At 48.7% G+C, this 12,494-nt stretch overlaps 1 protein-coding gene and 1 pseudogene across 1 annotated transcript; both read right to left on the bottom strand.

Moving 5' to 3' along the window:
- Positions 1–427: 427 nt before the first annotated feature.
- On the bottom strand, positions 428–1,141 carry LOC130481143 (adapter molecule crk-like; annotated as a pseudogene).
- A 781-nt stretch (positions 1,142–1,922) lies between these two features.
- On the bottom strand, positions 1,923–10,120 carry LOC130477582 (endoplasmic reticulum transmembrane helix translocase-like). Its single transcript, XM_056849598.1, has 3 exons — positions 9,818–10,120; positions 4,648–4,737; positions 1,923–2,117 (listed from the first exon to the last, which is right to left on the bottom strand). Exons 1-3 carry the CDS (start codon positions 10,118–10,120, stop codon positions 1,923–1,925), a joined length of 588 nt encoding a protein of 195 aa, XP_056705576.1.
- Positions 10,121–12,494: the final 2,374 nt, after the last annotated feature.

Genomic DNA, 12,494 nt, shown 5'->3' with positions numbered 1-12,494 from the left:
GACTTTCTCTACCACTGAAGGAAGAATCAGACTGGCTTATAACCACCTTCCCTCCCCCCCTACAACAGACATCCTTGGGAGGTAGGTGGGGCTGAGAGAGTGTGGCTAGCCCAAGGTCACCCAGCTGGCTTCATGTGGAGGAGCGGGGAAACAAATCCAGTTCACCAGATTAGCCTCCGCCTCTCATGTGGAGGAGTGGGGAATCAAACCCGGTTCTCCAGATCAGAGTCCATCACTCCAAACCACTGCTCTTAACCACTTCACCACGCCGGCTTTGTCTTTGAAGCCACCAAATTGGGCATCCTGAATATACAAGTCCCGTTTGACGAATGATGGCGTATTGTCCTGGGGACATTTCATGCGCATCAGGATACTTGCTGAAGCACTGGATAGACAGACGAGCTGTCTACGTTGCTTTACTCCCATCTGTAAGCAGAGCAGTTGAGCCACAATCAGCTGAAATCTTCCTCTTGATTCTGTGGATCAAGCAGCAGGATGTGGGTGAAGGGGAAGGGACCTCGTCGGCAGCTGTGCTCTCCTTCCCACTGAATGCTCATGTTAATCTTTGTGGCTTCTACTAGCTCTCCAACCTCCCACTAGAGCAGATACCAAAGTAGAGACCGGTCTATACTTGTCAATGTATGGAAAAGGTATCATCCCCCGACTTTTCCTTCACTGTCTTCTGCATTCCACCACTGGTCTTCAGCCTTCTCCCAGATTCTCAGCATGTCTCCTGATTAAAATGGAAGGTCTTCGTCATCACTGCCATTAAAGTAAAAAAGAGCACGCACGCACTCCGCTTCTTAGTGCCGCAATACCACATCTCTGTTATGCTTAGACTTTGATACAGGTTCTATCAAGGTTATAGTGTCCAAGGGGTGTATTTTGTAGAACTCTGGCAATGCTGGTAGCGAGTCAAACTCTTGATCGCCTCTCTGGAACCTAGAAGGATTCAGCCCCGGGCTGCCTCCTCCACCACTGTTCACGATGTAGTGGGAGACATGCGAACTCTCAGGGACGGAGGAGACGAAGGCACCAGGGATAGTGCCCGAGTCCCGCACCAAGAAGGTGCTGCGGCGCTGCCCCTCAGCCATCCCCAGTACCAGCTCGCCTGGTCTCCGGCGTCAAACTGCCCAGCCATGGGTGGACTGAGGGAGGCCGCCGCCCCTGCACCGCTTCCTCCCCCCGCCCCCCAGCCGCTCAAGATGAACCTGGGACTTTCTCCATGCCAAGCAGATGCTCTGCCACTGAGTCACATGTACAGTCTAAATATTGTCCATGAAAGAGTCTTCCAAAGCAAAGTGTAACTTAGATGTTCAAAACAACGATGGTTACTTCCAGTTCAAGACGACCTCCATATACAATGGTAAATCTCTACACACCACAAGTCCACTGCGCAGACGGTGATCTAGAAACAATTGCCGTTTTGTGGAGCCTTCCTCCATGTGCTGTATAGACCTAGTTCGACAACGTAATTCCAGCTATGGTGAGTCCTCTTTGGGCATTTGTTCTACGCCTTGTGAGATAGGGGAGGCTGAGAGAGCTCTTAATAGAGCGGTGTCTAGCCCAAGGTCACCCAGCAGGCTTCATGTGGAGGAGTGGGGAATCAACCCCAGTTCTTCAGATTGGAGTCCATCGCTCTTAACCACTACACCACACCCTTCCTAACAGGACTGAAGGGTCATCTGCCCAACTGCAGCGTAGACCAATTCAACAATGTAATTCCAGCTACAAAGAGTCCTCTTTGGCCATGTGTTCCACACCCCAGCTATCCTTGCAAGTGTGAAGGTGTAACTCAACGCCAAGGTGAACGTGCAGCATAAACCAGGAAGACGACTGATCTGACCTGGCAGAGCTAATTATGTCCAGATTCTCACCAGTAATGCTGCACACATGTAGTCCCAGTCCATCTTTACCCCCACTTACTTGTTAGTGCCATATTGCTTCTCCGCCGCTTGGATCTCTTTGTCTTCCTGGTACCCTCGCGCGTTCTGGTAATACTGCAGCGGGTGCTCCACGGGGAATGCCACGGGAAGGAATTTCTTCTTCTCGTGTAGCTCGTAAAAATATTTGATTTTCTGGAATTCGAAGGAAAGGACTTCCTGCCCATCTTCTCCCTTGGGGGGAAAAATGAAGAAGAAGAGTTGGTTTTTATATGCTGACTTTCTCTACCACTTAAGGAAGAATCAAACCGACTTACAATCCCCTTCCCCACCCCACAAATGACACCCTGTGAGGTGGGTGGGGCCGAGAGAGCTGTGACTCGCCCAAGGTCACCCAGCTGGCTTCGTGTGTAGTAGTGGGGAAACAAAATCCAGTTCACCAGAGTAGCGTCCACCGCTCATGTGGAGGTGTGGGGAATCAAACCCGGCTCTCCAGATCAGAGTCCATCGCTCCAAACCACTGCTCTTAACCACTACACCACACTGGTATGGTGTAGTATGAAAGTATGAAAATTAAGGCTCCACTTGCAAGAGAGAATTTTAGAGACTTTTGTCGAATCATTGTACCGAGAGGGACCAAAGGACATGTAGTCCAACTGCTTGTTTCAAGGGAGATCTGCCACCAGCTCTCCATCTCTCGTTAACATAGGCATCAACAAGCTCCAGTAAGTCACTATGGCATTTTGCCTCGCTAAGTAGCCACCACCTTTCCCATACCACCTTGTTCAACCTTAATAAATACCCCCTTGATCACAAGCAATGTATCCTAGGAACCTAAAAACAGAGTCTGGTGGGCTCTGTCTCTCACGCAAGAATTGGATGCCCAATTCTGTGTAGCTGCAACCTCCAAATGTTTTTCTAGACCAGTGATTCCCAACCTGGGGTAGGCATACCCTCAGGGATACAAACGAAGACATTTAGGGGGACGCTAAAAAAAATGGATTAATGGTGGGGAAAGGCACATGTATCTTGTCTTACACTGTTGACACAAGTCCAACGTTGTGAAAATCGAATGTTATGATGAGTGGCAGAGCGGGTTCTCTTCGTTATTTAACCTTGAGAAAAGCCCCGTTCCCTCACTTTGTTATTTTGGCAAATTATAAGAACAAATGTAACGTATTAATTAGCGCAATGTAGTTTTTTAAATGTAATCTGTGATGTATTTACTTGAATTCGTTGTATCTTTTGAATGCAAATATATATGCACTGTCTGTTCATCTTATTATTCCATTGCTTTTTAATCCCATTATAGGGCTATTTACAGTTACAAGATATACATTTGAAATAATGGGCGAAAATGCACGGTCACTTTATCCTCCTTCAATCCCATTTCAGCCAGGATCGAACGCATGTGGATAAAGGAGGATAAAGCGACCATGCGTTTTCGTCCAATAGCAACTATATTAATTATAAACATTTTGGTACAGTTCATGGAAATGGGCTGCCAAGGGGTATGTAAGTGAAAAAGAAGAGTTGGTTTTTATATGCCGACTTTCTCTACCACTTAAGGGAGACTCAAACAGGCTTACAATCACCTTCTCTTCCCCTTCCCACCACAGATACCCTGTGAGGTAGGTGGGGCTGAGAGAGAACTGTAACTTGCCCACGGTCACCCAGCTGGCTTCGTGTGTAGGCGTGGGAAAAACAAATCCAGTTCACCAGATTAGCCTCCGCCACTCATGTGGGGAAATGATCAGACTCCACCGCTCCAGCCAGCGTGGTGTAGCAGTTAAGAGCGGTGGAGTCTGATCTGGAGAACTGGGTTTGATTCCCCACTCCTACACACGAAGCCAGCTGGGTGACCTTGGGCAAATTACAGGTCTGTTAGAGATCTCTCATCCCCGCCTACCTCACAGGGTGTCTGCTGTGGGGAGGGAAAGGGAACGCGATTGTAAGCCGGTTTGAGTCTCCCTTAAGTGGTAGAGAAAGTCGGCATACAAAAAACCCCAACAACCACCACTACCACCGCTCTTAACCACTACACCACACTGGCTGGTTGGGAGGGGAGGTTGGGAGCCGCTGTTCTAGACCAACCCCAAATTGAGCACATCCCAGCAACTTTGCTTTTGCAGAGGCAAAGGTGACAGCTTCCGATCTGACCAAAAGGGTTACAACCAAAAAAAAATCTTATGAGCTACTATCTAAACTAGTATGCAAATACATAGCTACAATGGCCAGAATTATTTACTAGTAATAAATACAATTTACTCTGTAAGCTCCTTACTTGAATTACTTAAATGAAATACATTTGTAAGCTGTATGTTATATGGACTATTTTTCCTGTGATACGTGGCACATAGTGAACTTTTCAGTTATAGTCTATGGACTTTTCAACTGTATATTGAAATTGACCAAGTTTGAATGGTATGGCGCATGATGTGAATACATATTGCAAAATTTAAGGAACTTACAGAGTAAATTGTATTTATTACTAGTAAATAATTCTGGCCATAGTAGCTACGAATTTGCATACGAAAAAGAGTTACGACTTCCAATGTGGAGAAAGCAAGGCCGGAAGTGGAGGGAAGGCAGAAATGAACTTCACCAAGCCTCCCACAAAAGCGCTTCCTCCACTCCAAGATCTGTATTTGTGGCTTCTTATTAACCACCCCGAGGAGCTTCCAGGGCCAAGTGAATACCTTGGCTGACAAAAATGTGTCACGAGGGAGACGCTCGCCTTTTCCAACAGCCGTCACTCGCTTACCTGGTCCCGGTGGAGCGGCACCAGTTCTGCGGAACCGTTGTTTGGGGTTGGCACGACTTTCACCAACGTGGCTTTCCTTGGACTGCGTACCTGAAATGGAGACACACACACACAATTGGAAAAAATGTGGTCTTTAAAGCTTAGAATAAGCCAAGCGATGTTTAGCGGAGGAATATCACACAAGGTGGTAAAGCCAGAAGAGAGAGTGTCAGACAACTGGTGCTCTTGTAATAGACAGGGAGGGGCCATGGCTCAGTGGTAGAGCATCTGCTTGGCATGCAGAAGGTTCCAGGTTCTCCAGTTAAAGCACTGGTTCCCAACCAGGGGTCCATGGACCCCCAGGGGTCCGCGAGAACTAAATTAAGGTCCGCGAAACAAAGTTATAAACCCATAATAAATTAATATTTTCAATTAAAAGTTATCTATTATAAAATATATATATTCAGATATTATTCTAAGTTTAATGTTTAAGTAACAGTTATGATTAAAGTTTATTTTTAAATTATCAGAATTTTTATTTTGAACCTTGGGGTCCCTGCACCGAACAAAAAAGTCCTAGTGGTCCCTGGTCAAAAAAAGGTTGGGAACCACTGAGTTAAAGGGACTAGGCAGGTAGGGGATGGGAAAGACCCCTGCCTGAGACCCTGGAGAGCCGCTGCAGGTCTGAGCAGACAATACTGACTTTGATGGACCAAGGGTCTGATTCAGTATAAGGCAGCTTCATGTGTTCATGGGGGGGGAAGAGGTTTATGGTCTGTGAGTCAATTGTACTGATCTCCGTTTGAAAGCTTACATACCCAAGACACATGCTCATAAACTGCATGACTCTTACTCCCCTAGTAATTCTTCCCCTAGCTTATCTGACCAGCTAGGATCATCATATTGGCAGATGCACTGGAGAACTTTACCTTCAGGTCTGCCATGGAACTGAAGTGATGGTGTCTGGTTGCCATCTTCAGCACCTTTCTTATAGAAGTTGTTTAATGTAACTGTTTAATTTAAATTTAAGTTGCCCTGGGGGCCCTTGCGAGGACGGAAAGGTGGGAAACTTTGTAAAATAAATACAAATGAGTGTGAAAGAAGGCTTTTGTACCAAGATCCAAATTCCACAAGATCTTCATTGGCTTCTATGGCAAAACATAAAAGCTCATGAAACCATGCCGGTGACGGTTCCGTAAACAATACCTCAGGCAGTGTGGTGTAGTGGCTAGAGCAGGCCCGTCAAACTCAATTGTTATGAGGGCCGGATATGACATAAATGTCACTTGGTCGGGCTGGGCCATGCCTTGCCAGCCCAGATCGGGATGAGGGGGTGGCTGCCTCGGGGGCTGTATTAGCTCTCAAGGGGCCAGATATGACATAAATGCCACTTGGTGGGGGCCGAGTCATGCTTTGCCAGCCCAGATTGGGTAGTGGGGGAGGCTAGTTCATGGGCCGGATAAGAGCTCTCAAGTGGCCGGATCTGGCCCTTGGGCCTTATGTTTGACACCCCGACGTAGTTTCTTCCGGACATCAAGAGATCAACACAGAACAGACATATATGGAGGCCTTTTCGTGCAAACGTGGTAAAACACATGCCATTCCTTTTGAGTACTGAAGCTGAAAGCTTAAGAAATAAAATGCATATACTGTGCTCTGCAAGACTGTGGGATAAATCATCTGCAACAGTATCCTACATGGACCTTGTTTTCCCTGTTGGTAATCTAAGGTAGATCATGAGATGAGTGGACATGCTGGTTTTTACCAGACATGGATGCAACAGGAAGCCTTACGTAGCCCCAACTTACCAAAATGTGTTCTCTAATCACTCTATCTATCAGACCTGTACCTTGTTTTTTTGCCTGTGAACACGGAGCAGGGTTACAACAGGTTTTCCAAAATGCGCACACACGCTTCTATCCCCCACCCCCCTGGGACAACTTGCAAAAGGGATATCCTTGTTGGACGCTGTCATATACAGGATAGCCTAGTGATGTTCCGGAATAAGATGTACCCATCACATTCTAGGTGCCTGCAATACTGTAGAACTGGCAACACATTTTGAGAGAGAGACCATTTTGCAACACCATGGGAGATCTGATCCCGACGGCATGCACACCAAAATCTACATCTAAGGCACCAAAACCTGTTTGGGGAAAAGAAATTCCACTGGCAGAAGGAACAGCTAAGTACGCGAACTGACCCACCCAAGGATTTTCTACCATAACCAAAGCCTAACACAGACACACCCTAACAGTTTTTGTCTTCCAAATCCCTTTATGATTCACTATCCTCATGAATTTTTCACTTAATCTCAACTTTCTCTCTCTGTCATACATTCGTTATTTATTTTATGTATTTGTACTCTGCCCTCCTCGCTGACAGCCCATTCCTGAGGGGAAGGGTTGAGGCTGGTGGATTCAGCCCCCCCCTGAATCCCCCAATGGAGGATTCCCTCCCCCACCGAAGCCAAAATGCTGCCCTCACCCTTGAGCCCCGTGGAACCGCTCCAAAGGGTTCCATGGGGATGTGCCACCTAAAAAGGTGGCAAACATCAAGGTGAGGGCAAAGGCAGCATTCCCAGACTGAAAAGGGCTTAGGAGGCCACATAAAGGCAGCTCCTCCCCTGCACTCCCCCCCCCCCCCGGGAAGATGGTGCACAGAACGCTGGTGGGAGGCTGAGCCAGCGTCCCAGGGCCACGCTGCCGTAAGTGGCACAGACACCAGTACAGGCCCCTGTGCTCCGCCTAAGGACTTTCAGCCCTCAAGGTCAGGAATGGGCTGTGAGGCTCAAGGTGGATCACACTGCGTAAATCAATGCAATCCAATGGGTGAGACATTTAATAGACAATGTAATAGGACTAGGATTACAGCAGTCCGAATCAGATGAAACGTGCAAGGCTTAATTTATATCACGGTTCAGCATCTGTTTCTGACACCAGAATGCAATTTATGAAGTTAAAGAACGGGCCCTTGATTAAGGGCAGAGTCCATTTTCCTCACTGCTAACCACGGAGTCCCCATACAAGGGGAAAGGGAAGACTTCCACATCAGAGGGTGAGCCGCACAACAAATTTACCGTGGCATACTTTTGTGTGTTGAAAAGACACAGCTTGCATCCAACGAAGTAGGCTCTTGTCCACAGACTCATAAGCCACAATAACTGTGCTTTTGAAAGCACCATAAGACTTCCTCCTTGTTTTTGCTGCAACAGACTAACAAGGCTGCCTCTCTGGAACTGATACCAATTAAAAGCTGGGGTCTCCCAAGCTTGTTAAGCATGTGAGCGCTTTTGGAGTTTTGAGATAGTCAGGGGAGGGGCCGTGGCTCAGTGGCAGAGCATCTGGCATGCAAAAGGTCCCAGGTTCAATCCCTGGCATCTCCAGTTAAAGGGAGTAGGCAGGTAGGTGATGTGAAAGACCCCCTGCCTGAGTCCTTGGAGAGCCGCTGCTGGTCTGAGTAGACAATACTGACTTTGATGGACCAAAGGTCTGATTCAGTAGAAGGCAGCTTCATGTGTTCATGAGAGCTTGTGACCCCAATATTACAACAATTACACTGGCTATCAATCCATAGGAGCCCCGTGGCGCAGAGTGGTAAGCTGCAGTCCAAGCTCTGCTCATGATCTGAATTCGATCCCAATGGAAGTTGGTTTCAGGTAGCTGGCTCAAGGCTGACTCAGCCTTCCATCCTTCCAACATTGGTAAAACAGTACCCAGCTTGCTGGGGATAAAGGGAAGATGACTGGGGAAGGCACTGGCAAACCACCTCATAAACAAGTCTGCCTAGTAAACGTCGGGATGTGACGTCACCCCATGGGTCAGGAATGACCGGGTGCTTGCACAGGGGACCTTTACCTTTTTATCCACTCCCAAGCCCAATTCAAGGTGCCAGTTTTTTAGGGGAGGGGCTGTGTCTCAGTGGTAGAGCATCTGCTTGGCAATCAGAAGGTCCCAGGTTCAATACCCGGCATCTCCAGTTAAAGGGACTAGGCAAGTAGGTGATGTGAAAGACCTCTGCCTGAGACCCTGGAGAGCCACTGCCAGTCTGAGTAGACAATACTGACTCTGATGGAGCAAGGGTCTGATCCAGTATAAGGCAGCTTCATGGGTTCATGTGAGAAGACGCCATAAGGCACCAGCACAAAATGGCTGGGATGGTTACAAAATACTGAGATATTCCAAGCCAAACATCCTCTTACGGTGCAGGTAACTTTTCCTCAACCAGTGCTCCCTGCGGACACAAAGATAATGAACGATTCCAAAGTACCTTCTGCTCCAATGAGATGGGGAAAAATCAGTGATAGCATTTATTTATGCACCGCCTCTTTAGAGACTTGCCTAAGGCAACCCGAGGGAAGAAGGAAGCAGGCATAATGAACTGGCAAGCTCCATTGCAACCTTAGGCACCATGCCATGGATCACTGGCTCGGAAGGTGGCATTTCTACGCAGACTCGCATCGCCTGCCTCTCCTTCCCTAAAAAAAAGGGTGCAGTCCCCAAGGGCCAGTCATTTTGGAATTCCACGTGCACAGGCTAAACAAGCCAAGCCTTTCCCGCCATAAAGATAGGCACGTAGCTTAATTCCAGCGTGCGGGACTACGGCTCAAGCCACAGAATGGGGGCGGACCCAGCTGCAACCCAGACGCCATGCCGTGGCTCAGTGGTAGAGCCTCTGCTTGGCATGCAGAAGGTCCCAGGTTCAATCCCCGGCACCTCCAGTTAAAGGGACTAGGCAAGTAGGTGTTGTGAAAGACCCCTGCCTGAGACCCTGGAGAACCATGGAGAGGGGCTGTGGCTCAGTGGTAGAGCCTCTGCTTGGCATGCAGAAGGACCCAGGTTCAATCCCCAGCATCTCCAGTTAAAGGGACTAGGCAAATAGGTGTTGTGAAAGACCCCTGCCTGAGACCCTGGAGAGGGGCTGTGGCTCAGTGGTAGAGCCTGTGCTTGGTATGCAGAAGGTCCCAGGTTCAATCCCCGGCATCTCCAGTTAAAGGGACCGGGCAAGCAGGTGAGGTGAAAAACCCCTGCCTGAGCCCCTGGAGAGCCGCTGCCGGTCCGAGTAGGCAATACTGATTTTGATGGAGCAAAGGTCTGATTCACAGTATAAGGCAGCTTCATGTGTCTCTGTGGCCCCGGTCAGACCCTTCACTCCCCCCCTTTCTGCCCCCTGACCCCGGCGTGCGACTGACCCAGCAGCAGTAGAGGAAGCAGTGGACGTTGACGCTCCACAGGCCGGCCAAGGCGGTGAGCAGGTGCACGGCAGCGATGGCGGCGAGGCAGAGCAGCGCGGCCTCGGGCACCTCGGCGGGGCCGCCCCAAGCCCAGGCCCAGGCGCACGGCCCCCAGCACCACAGCCAGAGCGGGTACAGCGCGCAGAAGGGCAGCACCGTACCCCGCAGCAGCCGCGACCGCCGGCGGTAGGGGATCACGTCCTGCACCAGCTCGTCCCCCGGACCGGGCCCGGCACCGGCGGCTGCTGCTGCCGCCGCCATCCTGCTCCCGGCAGCCCCTTCCTAGGCGCCGCTACCGCCGCTGCTGCTGTTGCCGCCGGCCCACGCCGCTTCCGCTTCCGGGGCCCCCGGCTGCGCACGCGCGTCCTGTCGCTCTGGGACGCGGCGCCGCCGGAGAGGCGACGTCGCGCTTTCTGGGGGCGCGCATGCGCGGAAGCACGCGCCCGTCCGCTTCCGGCGCCTAGCGTGGAAACCTCGCCCGGCGGAGGCGCGTGCGCAGAACGACGCCCTCGGCGGCTGGGGAGCATGCGCTGTGAGGAGAAGGAAGGAACCGGCTGAGTTCCTCTTCCCAGCTGCAGAAACGCCATGTAAGTGCCGACCTCTAAATTCCCCACTCTTGTAGGCAAATTGGGGTTGGGGTTGGGGTCTCCGGTTTCCTGGCAGTTAATCTGAGCCTGGCCTACCTGCTCTGAATAAGATCGCGATGGATAGCCGTGGTAGTCTGTCACCAGCAGTCAGTGCGTTGTCCTGGACTGAATAGAGAGCTGGGGTTCCTGTCTCATTACAGTGCTGATTTCTCCACGCCGGTTTCCTGGCGGTTAATCTGAGCCTGGCCTACCTGCTCTGAATAAGATCGCGATGGATAGCCTTGGTAGTCTGTCACCAGCATTCAATGCATTGTCCTGGATTGAATAGAGAGCTGGGGTTCCTGTCTCATTACAGTGCTGATTTCTCCACGCCGGTTTCCTGGCGGTTAATCTGAGCCTGGCTACCTGCTCTGAATAAGATCGCGATGGATAGCCGTGGTAGTCTGTCACCAGCAGTCAATGTGTTGTCCTGGACTGAATAGAGAGCTGGGGTTCCTGTCTCATTACAGTGCTGGTTTCTCCATGCCTACTACTCCTCTGCATATCACACCTAATCCAATCATTGCCTGACAATGTCATTTACTTGCCTTTGACATTTACATTGCCGTTTTGTTGGGTCCAAATTCACTCTTGTCTACTTAAAGACAGATGGAATCAAATTCTAGCTGTATTTGAAGCTGTGGCTCGTGAAAGCTCACACCCTGCCAGAAATTGTGTTAGTCTTTAAGGTGCTACTGAACTCTTGCTCTTTTCTACTGCTCTGAATTAAAAGAGCTCAGCTGGATCAAAACCAGGGTCAGTCTAGCCCAGTATCTTGTTTCCAACAGTGGGCAGCCAGAGATCTTCATAAGTAGTGCATGAAGGCGGGGGCTGTCTACTGTTGTTGTTCCCACATCCTTGCCGTTCTGTGGTATATTGCCCCTGAATATGGAGGTTTTGTTTAGCTCTCATGACAAATCTCTCTTCTGTGAGTTTGTGAATCTCCTGGTTAAACTGTTTAAGCCATTGTCCATCACTATACTCCTTTTTATTATTATTATTATTTTATTTTTATAACATCAACATACAAAACAAAACAAACAATAATAAAAAGAAAATACAAAAGAATATCAGTTATATGATCTACTTAATACATTCAAAATTGAAAAATTACAAAATTCAAAATATCCTTTTGACCCACCACCCACCAAAAAAGTGACCCGTCACCGGACTTCCGGAGAAGTGGCTGAACAGTTTAAAAATTACACTATTGATCATAGAATACAAAAAAATTAAACTTATTTCTATAACTCATTAACTAAAATAGTAAAATCCATTTTTGCCAGTTTATCCCATCCATCACTATATTCCATGGTAGTCTATTCCCTAAGTTATGGGTTGTGTGAAGAAAGTACCTTCTTTTGCCTGCTCGTTGCCAGCCACCCAGCAATCTGACTGAGTGACCCTGAGTACTGGTAGTTAGGAGGAGTGAGAAGTTTCTCTTTCTCTCTGTGTGTGTCAAGTATAGTTTTGCGAGGATGCCTCCGGAATACACATGCCCCCATCACTGCTTTTTCTTTCCTTCTGTCTTTTAGTGGGTTCTACGTTGACACTGCCCTCCTAATTAGAGTTATACCCTTCTAAGCCCATTGACTGTAATGGCCTTAGAAAGGTGTACGTTTGCTTAGGATGGCACTGTGGGGATGCTAGTAGAGACTCTCATCCCTACGAGCGTGTGATCCTCGGAATCCTATAAAGCGCAGGTGGTTTGATAGCAAAAATAAGGCTGTCACATGACTAAACAAACCATATTGCTTTATTTGATTAAGCCATCAAACTTGCCCATAAGCGCTCTTTCGAAGAGGAAATTGCATGCTGTTGGTTTCAGATCAGGTGTGCGTACAGGCGTTTTCATAGAAGAGACATGAAGATAACTGGTCAGCCATTGTGGTTGTTCACTCTTCTACAGTATTGAACAGGGGTGGGGGATGCCTGTGCTGAGATAATGCTTAACAGCTCTTATAAGCCAAACCAAATTTATTTAATACAGTCCGAGACCAATAAAATAG

This window comes from Euleptes europaea, chromosome 1, assembly GCF_029931775.1.
Source record: "Euleptes europaea isolate rEulEur1 chromosome 1, rEulEur1.hap1, whole genome shotgun sequence".
NCBI classification, from domain to species: domain Eukaryota; kingdom Metazoa; phylum Chordata; class Lepidosauria; order Squamata; family Sphaerodactylidae; genus Euleptes; species Euleptes europaea.
Note: the sequence above shows the minus strand (reverse complement) of the source record. Positions and strands in the feature narration are given on the sequence as shown.